Source organism: Typopeltis vanoorti, chromosome 16 (assembly GCF_054136105.1).
Source record: "Typopeltis vanoorti isolate ZY-2024b chromosome 16, IOZ_Tvanoo_1.0, whole genome shotgun sequence".
Classification (NCBI taxonomy): domain Eukaryota; kingdom Metazoa; phylum Arthropoda; class Arachnida; order Uropygi; family Thelyphonidae; genus Typopeltis; species Typopeltis vanoorti.
Genome location: NC_143564.1, coordinates 62,978,559 through 62,997,676, shown reverse-complemented (window position 1 = coordinate 62,997,676; position 19,118 = coordinate 62,978,559). Strand labels below are relative to the sequence as shown.

The 19,118-nt window shown below is 36.1% G+C and overlaps 1 protein-coding gene across 3 annotated transcripts in view; it reads left to right on the top strand.

The window, feature by feature from the left end:
- Gapvd1 (GTPase activating protein and VPS9 domains 1) overlaps positions 1-19,118 on the top strand; it is a 475,307-nt gene that overhangs the window by 401,304 nt on the left and 54,885 nt on the right. For all 3 annotated transcript variants that reach the window (XM_090406248.1, XM_090406249.1, XM_090406247.1), the window contains one exon: positions 14,778-14,844. In XM_090406248.1, the coding sequence (XP_090262374.1) occupies positions 14,778-14,844 (67 nt within the window). The remainder of the gene's footprint in view (positions 1-14,777; positions 14,845-19,118) is intronic.

Here is a 19,118-nt window from a genome sequence, read left to right as displayed (position 1 = left end):
GCAGGGGACCAGATTTTAGCACAGTAATCCAGATGTGGATTACTGTGCTAAAATCAAGGCCTTATAAAAAGGAATGACAACTTCCTTATCTCTACTTGTTACTCTGTTCTTCAATAGACAAGTGATTTTATGGGCTAGCAACCTTAGCAATATGTCCTCTAAACTTTAACTCTCTGTTTACCAACATCCCTTAATCTCTAGCTTCGTCTATTTTCTGGAGTACAGTTCCATCAATGTGATACACGACTTATAATCTATGTATTCCAAAATGCATGACTTTACATTTCTTGACATTAAACTGACAACCCATTAACTTTTGCCCATATTGACAGTCTGTTTAAATCATTCTGCAAGCTCTCCACATCACCTTGATTAACTATTACTCTACCTAAATTTGCATCATCAGCAAACAGCTGAATATTTCCTTTAATGTAATTTCCTTGGCTTGTAATCTATGTATCCCAAAATGCATAACTTTACATTTCTTGACATTAAACTGACACCCATTAACTTTTGTCCATGTTGACAATCTGTTTAAATAGTCCTGCAAGCCCTCCACATTGTCTTGATTAACTATTATTTTACCTAATTTTGTATCATCAGCAAACAACTGAATATTTCCTTTCAGGTTATTTTCTATATCATTTATCTACGAATTAAACAGCAATGGTCCCAGCACTGAACCAACCTTGTGGCACACCACTAGTAATCTGTGTTCGCCTCGATTCTGCCCATCCATATACCACGTTTTTAATATCTCTCCAGCAGTCACCCTTTTATCCACTTAACCAGTGTCATATCCATCCCCATTTGTGTAACAAAATTCCATGTTACATTCTGTCAAATGTTTTTGCAAAATCATCGTGTAGCCATCCAACTCAGCTGTTACTCTATTATAAGAAGTTAGTCAATTACTAAGGCATGACTGACCCCTCACAAAGCCATGTTGACTCTCATTCGGTATCATATTTTTATCTACTCATTCTCTTTTTTACCAATTTTTCTAGTACTTTTATTACTATACCCAAGATACTGATTGGTCTATAATTTGCTACTGTAGACTTAGAACTCCCTCAAGGACTCACTTTAGTGAGTACATGAGTGGCAAACCCAAGGTACCTGATGCTTGACCATGCTTTATTTCATGTAATATATATTGGTTATATTATCTGTAGATTGGTCCCTACTCTTCTTCATCTCTAGCAGTTTGTTTAGCCAAACACAGAAGAAAGCAATGGCAAGCCACTTTTGTATATATTTTGCCAAGAAAATCTTATGAACAGAGGTTTAAGTTATTGTGATATAGTGCTAGAGGATGAAACACCAAGGTTGGAATGCACTGAAATGGCTACTGGGAAAGAGCAGAGAGGAACTTCTAATAGAGTTAATCTCAGAAGAAGAAGACGTGTCTGCTTTACTGATTTATATAAAATAGGAACATTGAATGTAAGAAGTATGTATCAAGGAAAATTGGAACTAGTGAAGAAAGAAATGAGATGGACAGGAATGAGTCACTTTGATACCAATGATTTCATGGTGTATTGCTCTCGACATGGAATGGAGTAGCATTCATAATGAGAAGAGAATACAGAAAATACATTTTGCTTACAACCTAGTGTCTGATAAAATAATTCTAATCAGAAGAAAGGCATACCCAGTGAATGTTACACTCATACAGGTGTATGCACCTACTACAGATTCAAGTTAAGATGAGGTAGAAGAATTTTATAGTATACAGTACTGATAAAACAGACTTTCTTTTGATATTAGGTGATTGGAATGCAAAAATGAGTGAAAAAGAAGAACGAGGCATCACTGGAAAATTTGGTTTAGGACTGAGGAATGAAGAAGGAGAAAAGATGTTGGAGTTTTCTGTTGAGAACAGTTGTTTTATTGCATACACTTCCAAAAACCTGGACTTCACCTAATGGAGAATACAGAAATCAGATTGATTATATTGTTGCCAGCAGTAAGTGGAGGAGTGCTATCCAAGCAACAAAAATGCTACCTGGTGCAGACTGTGGGACAGATCGTGAATTATTATCATCTGAAGTTAAACTGAAATTAAGGGCTAAGAAGAAACAAAAGGACCATATCAGATTTCATTTAGATCCTATAAATGAAGCATTTAAAGTAGAAGTTTGGAGAAGACAGGAAGAGAATTAGAAGAACTGTGGGAGGAAACAAAATGTACAGTCATAGAAGCAGCAAAGAATACTCTTAATAAAGCAGTAAGTAAGAAAGATTGTAAATGGTTGTTAAGGGGAAAGAAGAAAAATGAAACTTCAGAGAAACAAAGAAAGAGTTAGAAAACTGAGTGCGGATTTCCAAAGACAGACTAAGAAAGATAAGGAACAACATCTAAACAAAAGGTGCAAGTAAATTGAAGAAAGCAATATTATGGGTAGAACAAGAGATCTGTTTCAAAAAATAAATGATGTTACAGGGAAGTTTATCCGTAGATTAGGAGCTGTAAAAAAGTAATTCAGGTAAATGTGTAATGGAAGAAGAAGCAGTGAAAAAAAAGATAGAGTATGTAGAGGATTTGTACAAGAAATATAATGCTATTGAAGGAGAATTTGAAAGGAGAGAATTTGTTGAGGAACCCATGATAATGAAAAGTGAAGTGATATCAGCAATGAAACAACTGCCAAAAGGAAAAGCTCCAGGAGCTGATGGTGTGTCAGTAGAATTATTTAGAGTAGCTGGGGATGAAGTAGTGAATACGTTGACTGAAATTTGTCAACATGTTTGGAAGAAAATATACTGGCCTAGAGATTGGAAAACATCAGTATTCATCCCAATCCCCAAAAAATCAAATGCCAAAGATTGTAATAATTATAGAACCATCACTTTAATTTCACATTCAAGTAAAGTTATGCTGGAAGTTAAAAGAAAGAAAAGTTATGCTCAAAGTGATCCAACAAAGGTTGGAACCATATGCGAATAGAAAAATGCCACAAAAACAGGCAAGTTTTAGGATAGGTAGAGGAACTAGAGACCAAATAGCAAACATGAAATAGATTATGGAAAGAATAAGATAATTTCAGAAGGAAATATTCATTTCTTTCATTGATTATTAGAAAGCTTTTGATTGTGTGGATCACAACAGACTGTAGATTGTAATAAAATCAGTGGGAATACCTGAACATTTAATTGTCTTGATAAGAGAGAGAGAGAACTGTATGACAACCAAGAAGCTTCAGTAAAAACAGTCTTTGGATTTCCTTTGGCCTACTTGGCTAGATTCATCTCATAATCTGATTTTGCCTTCCTTGCCTGAGCCTTGTACTCTTCATGAGTTTGATGGTCACCTTTCTCTTTATATATATCCTCCACAGCATTTTCTTCTGTAACTCATGCTTAATGATATTACTCATCCATCTAACTCCTATCAGATTAACCCTCCTTACCCTAAGTATACATTTTAATACTGCTTCCTCTAGATGACCCTTAACTATATCCCATGCACTACTAACATCCTTAGCCCACAGTGTTTTATGCCATGGTACAGATTTAAGCTTCTTCCTTAGCATGTCATAATCACTTGCCTTTTAGTTCCACAAATATCCCTTCTTGATAGAATATTCATAGTACTTCTTTTAACTTTCCCAGTACTGAATTATGAAGTGGTCACTATAAATTATGAAAAGCACTCTGGGGTGATTTCAGAAGTATGTTTTAATAGACAAATTTTATTTATCTGCTTGATTGCATTTACACATTTCAGCTAAAATAATTTTATATTGGGGCCATTTGTAATTTAAGAAAATGCCATAGGCATTTAAAAAAAAAGTGCTACAGAACCAATAAGTGCTAACATTTTAATAGCTGTTTTATTATTGCTTTGGCAAATTATTACTATTTTCCTAATCAGTATAAGGAAAGTAGTAAAATGTGTTTCACTTTTATGGTCAGAATGGTTGCAAAATTCATTATCTTAGTAACATTACATCATAGGTTCCCAAACTTTTTCGGGCCACCGCCCACTTTGCAAGGACAAAAATTTTGAAACGCTCCCCCATTAAATTTTGTAACGTCCCCCTATTATACACACATATATACATGCTCTATTTTCTCATTGACATAGAAAATTGACATCTATTTCTATCTGACATGGTAAATTTTCAAATGATTAAATAATTGAAATAGAAAATTGATAAAAAAATTGATCGTGTAAGATGGGCATAAGATGAATTAAAATGCAATATTTAAATTTTAAATGATTATCTAATCACAAAATCATGAAAATAATTAATTTTTAAATATATATTATTAATTTCTTCTATAAAGAGCCACCGACCCTTAGACTGCCTGAACCCCTCAAAATGCTTCTGATCCCACTATAGCCCCCCCCCTAGAAGGCTTCAGTGCTCACTGGGGAGCAGTACCGCCCACTTTGGGAACCTATGCATTACATCCTTGAGGGCATAATTGGCACATGATGGAACTTTTGCTGTTATAAGTATGGAAACCACATATATGGGAAAATATAAGCTTGTTTATAAAATAATACCCAGTATATACCAGCTGCCTACCCCCACCACCACAACTATGGAGAAGCAGTTGGCTCATAAGCATATGTTATCATTTGGCTAGCTTCCAATGATGAAACTGAAGTGAAAAAGATCAGAAGACTGTGAAATTCTTTAACAGTTTACATTATTATAAATGTAATTTGTGAAATGTTTAAAGGTTTGTTTTCTATAGAAAAAACTGTATAATTTCACGTGGAAAGGCTTAGATGTTAGTTATGCATTTTTTACTAAATAATTTAAGGAAATTACAACTTCAACTAGGATATACATTAAAATAAATTTTAATATACTTCAATATTTCGGCAACGTCACGTTGTCATTTTCAAGAAACTTAAGAACAAGACGTGCACGCAGGCACAACAAACAGTAAGTGAGGAAGAAGCAGGAAGCTATTATTTCTCCTAAAGTCCTGATGGTGCCCCCTAGCGGGCAATGTTGGTATTCTTGGGCGATTGGGCTGAAGGTCTTCTGATGTAGGTTTCCCAAATTTGAGGCAGTCTCATGCAGCCAAATTTGTTGAGGTTTGGATTGTTTCTTAGGGCTGGAGCTGATTCCATGAAAAGCCTTTCATATTTGTATTTACTATGGTGTATTATCGTGGCTTTCTTCCAGCGTATTCTATGGCAGGTATCCAGCGCATGGTCAACAAGACCAGAGTGGCTGTATTGGTGAAACCGAATGTAGTCCTTGTGTTCTGAAATTCTGATATTTGCTGTCCTGCCTGTTTGGCCAAAGTAGGACAGCTTACAGCTGCAAGGGACCTGATATACACCAGGTAGGTCTAGGGGGGGGGGGGGGGGGTTGGTCTTTAGTAGAGCAGATAAGGGATGCCAATTTTTTATATGGTCTGTAATAAGAAGTTAAGTCATGTTTTTTTAGGAACTTTTTTTAAACTGACCATTATGTCAGTGTGTTTATGGAAATCACTAATAAATTAAAACCATTTAACTCCATACTCCCCCTGTATTTATGGACTCCCAAAAATACAAAAGGAAAATGTGTCATTACGTCCCATAGTGGATGGCATTGATTCCCCCACATACAAACTAGCTAAACATTTGGCCAAAGCTCTCTCACACTATACTGGCAACCCACCTTCACACATAAAAAACTCAGCTCATTTCAAAGCCAGCATAGAAAACCTTACACTCAAACACACTGACATAATGGTCAGTTTTGATGTCCTCCTCCTTATTCACAAATGTCCCACTCAAGGAATCCTTAGAGCTAATCCAAGCTAAATTTCCCCCCGATATCACAGCCCTATTTCAGTTCACAATGAACTCAGGCTATTTTGTTTGGCAAGGAAAATTCTACAAACAAATAGAGGGGACAGCCATGGGTTCTCCACTCTCCCCACCCTTGGCCAACTTTTATATGGAGACTTTTGAAGAGAAAGCCTTAAACTCTGCCCCACAAAAACCAACCATTTGGCTTTGCTATGTTGATGATGATGTGTTCGCTATTTGGCCACATGGCTCCGATGCAATCCTTTCCTTCCTAACACAGTTAAACAACCAACATCCCAGAATCAAATTCACCCTGGAAGAGGATAAACACTACTACCGTCCTTTCTTAGACATACTAGTCATCCGCCAGCCTGATGGAACCTTGGTTTTCTCAGTCTATAGAAAACCCACCCATACAGGCAGATACATTCACCAACAATCCCACCACTCCTTCTTGCAACAATATGGAGTCATTAACACACTACACAACAGGGCTAAACTTATCTGTTCAAATGACAATGCCCTAACCACAGAACTAAACACTTCCTCAGCCAATGGCTATCCCCCCCCCCCAAATCCAAAAAATATTGAAACCAGTAAACCCCCCCCCTCACAACAAGGATTACTCTAAATCCATCACCATACCCTATATCCGAGGCACCTCGGAAAAAATTACAAAAATCCTAAAAAAACATGGCTTAACTTTTTGTTACAGACCATATAAAAATTGCCATCCCTTATCCGCTCTACTAAAGACCCCCCCCCCCTAGACCTACCTGGTGCATACCAGGTCCCTTGCAGCTGTAAGCTGGCCTACTTTGGCCAAACAGGCAGGACAGCAAATATCAAATTTCAGAATGCAAGGACTACATCCGGTTTCACCAATACAGGCACTCTGGTCTTGCTGACCATGCGCTGGATACTTGCTATAGAATATGGTGGAAGAAAGCCACAATAATACACTGTAGTAAATGCAAATATGAAGGGCTTTTTATGGAATCAGCTTCAGCCCTAAGAAACAATCCAAACGTCAACAAATTTGGCTGCATGAGACTGCTTGAAATTTGGGAAACCTACATCAGAAGACCTTCAGCCCAATCGTCCAAGAATACCAACATTGCCCGCTAGGGGACACTATCAGGACTTTAGGAGAAATAATAGCTTCCTGCTTCTTCCTCACTTACTGTTTGTTGTGCCTGTGTGCATGTGTCTTGTTCTTGAGTTTCTTGAAAATGGCAACGTGACATTGCCGAAATATTGAAGTATATTAAAATTTATTTTAATGTATATCCTAGTTGACGTAATTTCCTTAAATTATTTAGTAAAAAATGTATAATTTCAGAAACTAAGCATTCATATTAATTTTTAACTAGGATTTTGAATAAACAGTATTATTATTATTATTATTACTCCTCTTCCCCCCCCCCCCTCCACGGAGTCAGCAGTCTCATCATGGGAGGTTCATTCAACTGACAACATAATTTCCTACTGATTAAAATCTTTAACACTTCTTGCATCCACACAACATTCTGGTGATGTATTCCATTCACTGACAGTTGTCCATGTAAAAAATCTACTCCTCACAAACCTCTTCACCACATTCTTACATAACTTCCAGGGATGGTCTGTGGTTTTATCCCTCTCACCTTCTACTATTTTTATAATCTCATTTGGATTAGTCCAATAAAATCCTTTCACTAACTTAAATGTTTCTATCATATCACCTCATTTCCTCCTATCAACCATATTGTGTAATTCACATTTCTTCAACCTCTCTCTATAGCCAGCATTCCAAAGTCCTGATATTGTTTTAGTCATTCATCTCCAATGTTTTCACATCACAGTGAAAACCAGGTGACCAAATTTGAACACAATAGTAAGTGTGGTCTGACCAGTGCTTTATACAGTGACACAACCACTTGATCCCTACATGTTACAGTACTTCTTATCATAGCAGCACTACCATATGAAGTCCTCTCAACAGTTTCAATATGCTCTCTAAACTTCAATCTACTGTCAACCATCACTCCCAAATCTAATCTCAACCACTTCTTACAGTATGGCATCATCAATACAGTGCACAGCCTTATGTTTCTGCACTCCAAATTATAACACCTTGCGCTTATTAATATTAAAACTACAACCCCACTCCTTTGTCAAAGTCAAAAGTTTATTCAAATCTTCCTGAAAGGAATTAACATCTGCATTGCTACTTATAATTATTCTCAACTTTGCATCATCTGCAAACAATTAAAGATCCCAGTCAATCCACATGATATATCATTTACAAACTAGTTAAACAGCAGGCCCAAGAACAGAACCTGGGTACTCCACTCGTTACCCTCCTTTTTTCGAGACACTGCTCCATCATACACAACTTGCTGGTATTGTTCAGATAGCGAATCACTAATCCATCCAACCAATATATTACCTATTCTCATCCTCATCCAGGTGACCAAATTTGAACACAGTAGCAAGTGTGGTCTGGCCAGTTCTTTATCAAGGTGTACACTTGAATTGGTAAGTTGGTGTACACCAGCTGCTTGTACACCAACTTATCATGTGGTAATCCATAAAATGCTTTTGCAAAGTCTAAGAATATCAGCCTATATTATTATTATTATTAAGAGAGACTTCCAGGCAGTCAGAGACTCATTGAGGGAGGCCACATATTACACACACCAGCTGTCATACTTATTCTTGAATTCATTCACACTGCTTGCACTCACAACATCCAATGGTGATCCATTCCAGTCATGCACCACCCTCTGAGAGAAAAATCTAGCCCTCATACCCTTCTTGGTGGCCTTCATTCTCAGCTTCCAAGGATGCCCTCTCGTCCTTTCTCCACCCTCCATCAATTGAAATCCTGTATGACCCTTTCAGAAGTTTGTTAATCTCAATCATATCACCCTCTTTCTCCTGTTTGCTAGTGTCTGCAGTCTACAAATTCTTAATCTGTCTTCATAATCAGTATTACACAATCTTGATATCATTTTTTAACACTCCGCTTTGCACTCTCTCTAATATATCAGAATCACAACAGAAACCAGGAGACCAGACCTGCGCACAATAGTCCAAGTGAGGCCTTATCAAGGTCTTGTAAAGAGGCAAAATAACATCCTTATCTTTACATGTGAATGTTCGTTTCAGCATTGCAATTATCTTTTAAGTTGTATTTGCAATCTTTGCCACTTGGCCCCTAAACTTCAACTTCTTATCTATTAACACTCCAAGATCCCTAGCCTCATCAGTTTCTTCTAGCCTAATCCCACCAATATAATACGACATTGGATATCTAATCATGCTGAATTGAATGACTTCACATTTACTGACATTGAGCTAACACCCATTTTCCCATGCCCACAATTCCAGCCTATTCAAATCTGCAAAGACTGCATAACAGCAGCATTCCTGATTACCCTATCTATCTTTACATCATCAGCAAATAACTGTATGTCACTTGTCAAATCCTTCCCAATATCATTAATGTACAGATTGAATAACAGTGGACCAAGCACTGATCCTTGTAGTACACCACTTGTTACCTTAAACCTTGCAGGCTCAGTTCCCCCGTATACCACTTTTTGATATCTGTCAGTCACCCATCTTCTTATCCATGCTAATATTGTATAACCCAAACTCATTTTCTCCAATTTATGCAGCAGTCTGCCATGCTGTATTCTGTCAAAAGCCTTAGCAAAATCCAAAAGTATCATGGTGTATCCATTCTCCTTGTCTAGTTCATTGGTAACATTGTTATAGAATGTGAGCAAATTGCTAAAACATGACCTTCCCTTGTAAACCCATGTTGTTCATTGCAAAGTAGGTATTCACTGTCAACCCATTTCTGAATGCAGGCCCTAACCAATTTTTCCAAAATTTTCACCGTGTGATTCTCTCTTTGCTAAAAAATTGCTATCTCTGCTGTCTTCCTCAGTTTACTATTGTCATATCTGGGCAACACTAACAACTTTTCCAACAATACTGTTAGTTACCCTTTATCTCCTGCAACAACTTCCTCAAGTCTATCAACATTCCTTTTTTCTTCAAGTCATTTTGTGCTCACAAATGCTACTAATTATGATGCTTTCTCTTTCCTCCTCTGCAAGGCATCAATTATTTGTTGCAGAATTCCACCAGGAAAACATGTTTTGTGTGCTTTTGTCATCACACCTCTAATGATCAAGTCCCCCATACAATGATATTCAATTATACCCTGATTCTTTCTTCATAATACTAACTTCCTCCTCATTCACATCTGCCAATCTCTTCTTTTGGTGTTTAATCTCATCTTCCAGATGCTTCATTTTGCTTTTCATTTTCACAAACTCTTACCTAAGCTCTTGTCCTATGCTTTTGATGCTAGCTCCCATTTTGAAATGCTCTCGCTTATCGATACATTTTTCACGTATATTAATGTCTTCCTTCTTTGTGTTCACTCTAACAGTCCATAAATCTTTCACATTTTTTGGCACATGCATGAAGCAATTCTCACAGTGCACCACTGAGAAAAATCCAGGGCAGAACCTGATGTTTTTGCTGAAGCATTCCGTGCTGCATGCATCTGCTTCGTTATGGACACCATTTTATGCAGCAGAAGTAGGAACAAGCAAGTAGCAAAAATACAAATAAACAAAATTCCAACAAGAAACACTATTTCATGTTGGATATAGCACACTTGTATCCAACATGAAAAAAATGAAGCACGATTATATGATAAAAAGGCACACTATGCATTATTTAAAAGTGCTTTTCCTAGCTCAGCTAAAAAATTCTGCTAAGTTCACATGTGACAATACACAAAACTGAATTTAAAACAAACTTTTTAGATAGATGAGGTTAATTTAGGCCAACCAATAATTTTTTCATAATTATTTGGAATAAAATTCTTTAGAAACAAAAAATACAACTATGACTACTGTAATTCAGCGAAATTAACAGATAATATTAATTCTGAGATTACTTTTCCATGTAGGTTGAAAGTTTATGTGATTACATAAAGATTGTATCTACTTATGTTGGTTTATTACAATTCTGCATATCTGTCATGCGCTCCCCCCCCCCATCTTTTATGATAAAAAAACGTCATATATTACAGTGTGAATCATTCTCTTATTTTGTCCTGCTATTAACAATAAACTATAATTAAGATAAAAGTACTAGAATTATAAAAATATATTCTATATGGTTAATTCTAATATCTTAATGTAATCACATAAAGTTACTCTGCCAAGTATACACTTGGCACGGTAACTTCAAAGAAGGTAGATGAGATGAGTGATCTGGGAGTGACTGTGCACAAGGACCTGAAATTCAGGGCTACATTGCACAAGCTGTGAAGTCATCACATTAGATAAATGTGATGAAGAAGACCTGAAAGTACAGAAATAGAGGTTATGATTCCCTTGTATAAGACTTTAATAAGGCCTCATATGGATTATTGTGCACAGATTTAGACACCAGGTTTTCATGGTGATGAGGATATGTTAGAAAGGGTCCAGAGAAGATTCACAAAGGTGGTCAGTAGTCATTCAAATATGGAATATGAAAGCAGATTGAAAGAATTGCAAAACCTCATGAGCAGTTGCTATTGTTGTGTCCTGAATAGTCAGAAATTGAAAATTAAAATTTAATTTATTCAGGAACAACTACCTTTAATTGTAGGCAGAAAAATGTTGTGTTTTGGCATAGAAATTGAAATGTACATTATAATTTAAAGCAAAACTGAAGAAGTGTTTAGTTTAAGAAATGTGAGACATAACCAGTTTGGTACAGAGTCAAATAAAGGAATTTATTTAAGATTATTATTTAATTAGAGTATCCCATTCTATGTATTGTGTGAAAGCAAGTTGAGTGTAAGCTATAGTCCAAAAGTCAAACTTTAGCCATCCAGTACAACGTATGGCCTAAGGGAAGGAGAATTTATTAGGAAAGCGAAGCTAGAACACTTTCTCGGAAGAACGCCATGTGCAAGTGAATGAATGCCACGCAGTAAACAACGTAGCTAATCGTGAGAATCTCCGAGAAAGAGAGGGAAAATATAAGGGTCAAGCTTTCCCCCTACACGAGGCTTTTTTTCCCTTTTGGTTCCTGGTTCCTGTGCTTTTGGACGTTGGCTCTCCGTCTCCGCCAATGGGATGATTCCGGGTCGGCCGTAGAAGTCATGAAAGGCTTATCGAGGTTCGCGAGGCAAGGCTAGCTATCTCTTCATAACAGATTAGCTAAGCTGTAGTGTGTGACCAACTGTACAGATGTGTTCCTGCGGTTCCAGAGAGAGACCAGAGTGGCACACTGCCTTATCGTCCTGGAGAACCTGATCGTGCTGCTATCATATGTGACCCAAAGAATGGTAACCCACAACGGTGCCTTGATGTCCAGATAAGGCTGAAGACAGAACAGAAAGTCATTCCATGGGTTGGTAACGTAGAATGTTAAAGTATCTGATTTCCAATTAAAGATATGAGAGACTTTATAGGTTAATTTGTGAATGGACAAGTTGTAGAGAACTTTAGTGATTATCCCATTTGGTAGTAACCTGTCTCTGTTTGAAGAAGGTCTCCCTAGAAGGGATCTGTATGTGAAATAACTTGGATGTGTTGTGAGATATGATTAGTGACCCTAGAGTGATTAATGTAATATAGTGTTAGTATTGATATCAGAAATTGCTAGGAAGGTGATTAAGTTAATCATGTACCTTATATTCTTCATGTATATCTCTTAAGCTTTAATAAATATGTTTTATATCTTAAATATAAAGAGCCAACAGGCTTCATTTCGGTGATATATCTAGCTACTCACTGATGAAGCCTCAATAGAGGCTGAAACCGGTCTGGGTAGTGGCCTCCCACCATAATGTAATAACAGCATACATTCCTAGGAAATGTGTTTTTACATTATGGAAAATACCAAGAATAGCGATCAGAACTTTCCCTACCTTTGCAACGAGTTGCCCGTGTTTGTACTACGTTCTAGGACTACTTGCATTTTAGCTCACACTAGTATTCGCCGATACTTTTATAGTTTTTTAATACTATATTCAGCATGAAACTCTCTGGTTCCAATCCTTGAGTTTCTTATTCGGTTTTAAAACAATGCAGGATCTAATATCCCCTTAATTTAATTAATGTTTTATATCATTTGTCTGAATCCAGCCGATTTTATGAATTCAAATAGCCACTCATAAAATTACATAAGATGTCATTCAGAACAATTTTGGGAACAGAATCATGTCAACTGTACTCATTCCAAAGAAACAGCACTGGATTCACTTGTTATGATAATAAACAATGTCACTACAGAAGGATGGGATTAAGAAGTGGACCTTTTTTGTGACTGCATAACAATTATTTCCTAACTGTTTTTAATGTTGTTTGGCTTTTTTTTTTTTGATTTTATATATACACTAGTATCCAAAAGCTAAAGATGAACTACATTTTTATCTGTATATGACATATTTAATTTCTGTTTTTGCCATTCTGTTTTAATTGCCATACGTTTTTGGCAAAAGTTACAAATTTCCTAAGAATGTAATATGGAATTAATATACAGTGCTCACAGAAAACTATGTGGAGAGACATTTCAGTATGGAATATGTTTACCCCAAACTCCGATGCAGCTCTCACAAAGTCATACCATGCTTAGCACCAAATTATTCAGGAGTTCTTCAGGCAAATTAGCCCACTCCTCCTTCAGAGCAAGGATAAGGCCGTGTTTGTTTTCTGGAGGGGAATTTCGAGCAGCAGTGCATCTCCCTGTTACTTTCCAAACATGTTCTGTAGGTTGAGATCTGGGGAGTGTGCTAGCCACTTAATTCATTTAATATTCTCATTCTCCAGAAGTATCTCTACTGCTTGTATACTATGTGGTGTGACAATGTCATCCATAAAAATGAATTCTTTGCCTATAGCACCATAGAACAATCGAACACAACATTGATAAACTTCATTGCAATATCATTCACCAATGATAGTCCCTTTTTCCAGCATTTATAGATCGATGCATACATTAAGCATAATGCCTCCCCACGGCATGACCTAAGCTACACCCTATCTATCCCTTTCAAGAACATTCTTCTGATGGCAAGCAGTACCACTTTCACACCAGATCAAGTGTCATCTAGAATCAGAGGAAAGACTAAAATGACTCTGATCTGTAAAGAGTACATTAGCCCATTGGTGTCTTGTCCAGTTTTTATAGATACAACACCACTGACAACATGCTCTACAATGAGTTGTGGATAAAGGGATGCAGACTACAGGCCTTTGAGCATATAGGCCTACTTGTCTCTTGCCACAATTTGTCAAGATATCCGTGTACCTATGCTTGAATGTAGCCAACTTATAAACAGACCTGTCATGATGCGTCAGTTACATTTTGCTGTTATAACCAAAAATTTGTCTTCATGTTCTGTGGTAGAGCGAGGGTGGCTTCTTAGCAAACATTTGGAAAACATTCCATTGATTTGATACACTCTGCAATGCTATGTGGGATTCTAAACTCTCTGGCAATATCAGTAATTCTTTGGCCTTCAAGCTTCCAATAATCTCCCCCCCTCCCCATGAAATCATTTGGATGATGTCTTTGAGACATTAGAACACATCCAAGTTTGCAACTTTATTCCTTTGTGAAAAGAGGTCCCTTCAAACACAATTTTCTTTGTGTAGTCTTTTGACTTTTATCATGATGAATGCTACCACATGATCTCTTTGTACACCATTCGAAAATTTGAATTTGTACCCATTTTCTACTTGAAATCATCTGTTATATAAATTTTGACACAATGCTTGAACTGAATTTGTGATTATAATCTTCAGTAATAGTGTTCATCCTAAGATTTTTGACACCAATGTATATGTATATATGATTTACTACTAATGTGAGCTCTAAGTGATATATAACTATTAAAAATAATGCAATATCTGAATTTTAGTTAATAAGTTTGAGCATGTGCAAACTGTGTGATATTATAATGGTATTGATAATTGAATTTCATTGTCTATATTACTAGGCCCATCTTGTAGAAAAGTTTCTCCACTATTTGTTTAATAATATGGAGACAGATCCTCTTTGGCAGAGTGAGTTTTTTTGTTAGAATGTTTCAGTTTAGTTCATTCTTATATATCATTAATTGAAGCTGTATTGCTCTGTTTTGATTACTATTTTTTCAGTATACATATATGTAATTGAAACTGATTTTCTAATTCATTATTCGTTTAACTAATTTCTTTACTTACTGAAGCCTCCATAGCACAGTTCATAATGTCTGTAACCTTTCTCATCTGTAGTATAAGAAAAACATTTATTAGGCTTTTCAGTAAAAAGTAAGTGAGCAGGTTTCACATGGATGTAGCAGAAATTTTTCCTCTTGTAATATCAAGGTTTCTCATCCTGCAAAACTTGTGGAACAACCAAACACAGAAATAGATAACAGCCATTTAACAATTACCTAGCCCTAATTGCTTTGCCTGCAGGTGTCAGTGAACAGAATAAGGATCAGAAAAAAAGATAATGCAGAGATGGTTCAACATTGAGGAAAATAGTGAGATGACTATAACAAGAGAAAAAGCACTCTTATGTGTGACGTGGGGGGGGGTTGAACAGTTCTAATGAATACCTCAATTGAGGTTCTACATCAATTCATGGTGATTATCACAACGTTTTAGTACACCCTCGTTTGTAGTCTTTTACATTACAAAATGTGTGTGAACTCAAGCAACTAGTGAAATGTCACCGCAGAAACAACAAAATGAGAGTGGAAAAGTAAGAATACTGTCTTGTATGGTGATTCCATGATTTAGGATATACTTGATGAGAGTCTGACAAAAAGCCTATACCTGAAACATGGGCCTAGTATAGTGGCAGGTTAAAATGATGGTTGGAAGTCTAAATAAGTTAAAAGCTACATGTGTGTTCTGGTAAGAGCAGTCTGGAAATGAGGCAACAGCAGAAAGCCATAACAGTAAGTGAAATGTGACAAGAAACAGGAGCTTAAAGTTTCAGCATGAAAAATTTCTATGATTAAGTCCTGTAAAGTTGTGATTGAAGAATTCATAAGAGTTGACAAAATATTGAGAACAGTCTATGAAGTTTTGACAGGAGGTAAACTTGTGATAAAATAATGATTTCAGGCTCTACTGCAAATAAAGACTTCCTGAAAACTGTTTCTTGATAAAGAGGCACTCTCACCTAAAAAAGAAGAAATTCCCTCCCTCGATTACACTAATCATAGTTTAATGGATTATTTGAAATTCTCTACACATTGGGTTTAGATAATTTATTTTGGGATTAAGCAAGAAAAGAAATTGTAATATTTGAATTGGCCAAGATTAACAGGCCTCACATAGCAAAAGATGTATATTTTTTGCAGTTAGTAATTACATTAATTCTCTCTGTTGTTTCAAACTCATTTGTTATAGATTAGGACTTTAAGTGAAAGCTCACCGTTATGATTTGAAGATAGTCGTAAGGATTTTGAATTGATTATAATGCCTAAGCCCATGCTAATAATATAGATGTAGAGACTATCTATCCATAGCATGGACTCTACATGTATTTCTAGTGCTAGCTGAATCATGTATTCTAAACATTAAGTTATTTCCATTTAATTGTTAGTTGAGTTGTTTAAATTATGTATTGTTAATGTTATTTGGTTTATTAAATTGTTATTGGTAACTATACTCATGTCATTTCTGAACAGTCATTTTGCTACTATTTGCTATTAATAAAGAGAAATTCTCTTATTAAATAATCAGGAGATGAATCTATTTCCCCACCACTCAGCACAGTTTATAACCACAGCTGGATCATAACAGGATGAAGGAGTCATTGGAAGAATCATAAAAGAAAAGTTGAAAGAATAATGATTGTAAATCTTTTACATACATGGATAAAGAGAATTGAGAAGAGGGGGGGATGATTGCAAATGAGTTAAGATATGGATTATGCAAGTGGAGTTGTATGCAGTTTGAGAATGTATAAAGTGAATTTAATGGATGAAAGGACCTATATATATATATATATATATATGTGTGTGTTAAGAATACCAAGCTATTTTAAACCTGGTTTTACTCCATTTCCCAAGTAAGCAAACAGACAAACAAGTCAAGTTTGCGCCTGCATGTATTGGAAGTCTAGCTGACCCTCAAAGTAGTGCCAGTCAAGGCAACTCATGGTAAAAGTAGAATAAGCTCTGATCACTATTCTTAATATTTACCCTTAATGCACAGCCCATCTCCTTGAGGAGATGTATGATGCTATGTATTAAAGGCAAGGGGCTACTACCCAGACCGGTTTCGACCTTTATTGAGGTCTCATCAGTGGGAGCGAGGCTAGAAATACCAAGATTTTAGTAATACAGAGCTTATAAGTATTTTACCAGAACAAGTTACCATAAGGTGTTTTAACCTTATTAAATAAAAATCTCTGGATGAGATATAAATGTAGAAAGTATTTTACCTTGGGTTAGTGGCATCACATGCCCATTTAGGTTGGGTGTGCTGTCATGTGGCTTTTGTAACCTGTGCTACAAAATTCATGTCAGTTTGACCATATGATTGCATTTTTATTGATGTATGAAAGTTTTAAGAGTGCATAGCACATTAGCACTCATCTTAATTGGTCTAATGCAATTAAATGTAGGATAACTTTGAATTCTTTGATTTATCAATTAGCATAATTTTAAATATGGAAAGCATAAAGGTCAAATGAACAATAGCTATGCTTCATGCACGCCATTTATGTGAGAAGCACAAAAGGGTTTATGCTTTGTTGTGAGATTAGATTATCATTAGCAAATAGTTAGTAGAGCAAGACATGGAAAATTCGAATTTTTATATGATTTTTAAAAACAGCCATATAATGCACTCAGAAATCAGGAAAATTAATCACTTGGAAAATTATTTTTCTGGATTGAGCCAAAGAAAGGCAGGAATAACTCGTTTTATTTACTTATTTATACACAAGTTCCAACTTCCTTTGATTGTAATCATACAATTCACAAAAGCACTGGAAAACAGAACATTCAGTAAATCGTCAATGCTGTTTCCCATTGTAAATATGGGCAAAAAAGTTATAGAAAATTCATAGAAAATTATATATTAATAACTTGTCTCTATCAGTGTCCTAAACACATCAGTTCACACTTCATGCAGACAAAACAGATGAAACTCCAAAAAAAAAAACAGCAACTCATGACAAATGACAGTGTTCAATTGGATTAGTTGACACACAATAACCGATCACAGCTACTGATTTCTGGGTGTTATTGTCTCAACATTCACCCTGCCTTGCCTTCTGGGCAGTTTAAAACCACTGGAATGCTTAGAATTTGACCCACTGCACCATCTGTACGTTTTCAAAGGGGTCAAAGGTGAATTTATTTGTGACCTCACATCCAGGCTATTACGAATGTGATGCAATGTTTACACATCGAAAAGTGTCCTCTTCATGAAACATTAGTATATTTTGTTTAATTTTAGGAATCACCTGAAGCCAGGTAACAATTAGGGGAGTCTTTAATGGGAATAAATGCAAAAATATAAGTGATATTACTTCAGTGATATTGCTATTCCATGGATTTGCACTGCACACCTAGTACACCCTGAATATTCACCTCTGATATATATAGATATATATGGATGATGGATTGCAAGTGAATAGATTTCTAGTTAGGTGTTTGGAGAAAATGTTGTTCAGTGAAAGAATGGAAGCGTGAAATCAGGGCAACTAGAGCTAACAGTAATGTGTGTATGTGTGTGCAGGCACCTTGAGTTGAACTCTGAGAAGGGATGTGATCAAAGAATAATGACTGTAATTTCTCAGTTCTCAAATATGAATGGAGTAGAGATTATAAGAGATTACCTGGATCGGTAGAGATATTGCAGTTCATGTATACTAATGGCAGAAGCATCAGAAATAAGAGGAAAGAGTTTCTGGCATTGATTAGTTTGACTTGGCCAAAAATTATAGGACATCAATGAGGCTTGCCTGATTGAAGGAGAATATAGTTACAGGCATATAGAATATAGAATACAAAGTTATTTTCAGAAGGATAGAAAGCACAGGACTGGAGGGGATTGCTAATGACAGCAGAAGACTTGCAACCAACAAACAACATTAGATGTTCAGCAGGAATGCAAGGTTGTTGGAGACAGCATGTTTCAGGCTATCCAGTATTGAGATAAAAGCTAACAGGACAAATATAGTCAATTAATGGTATAGGCCAGGACTTGTGAATGCATTGGCGAGTAAGCTCAATGATTACAGAACAGGCAATTGCTATTCTTTAAAGGTACCTGTGGCATGAGTATAAACAACAAATTACACAATGACTACTACAGTAATTAACTTT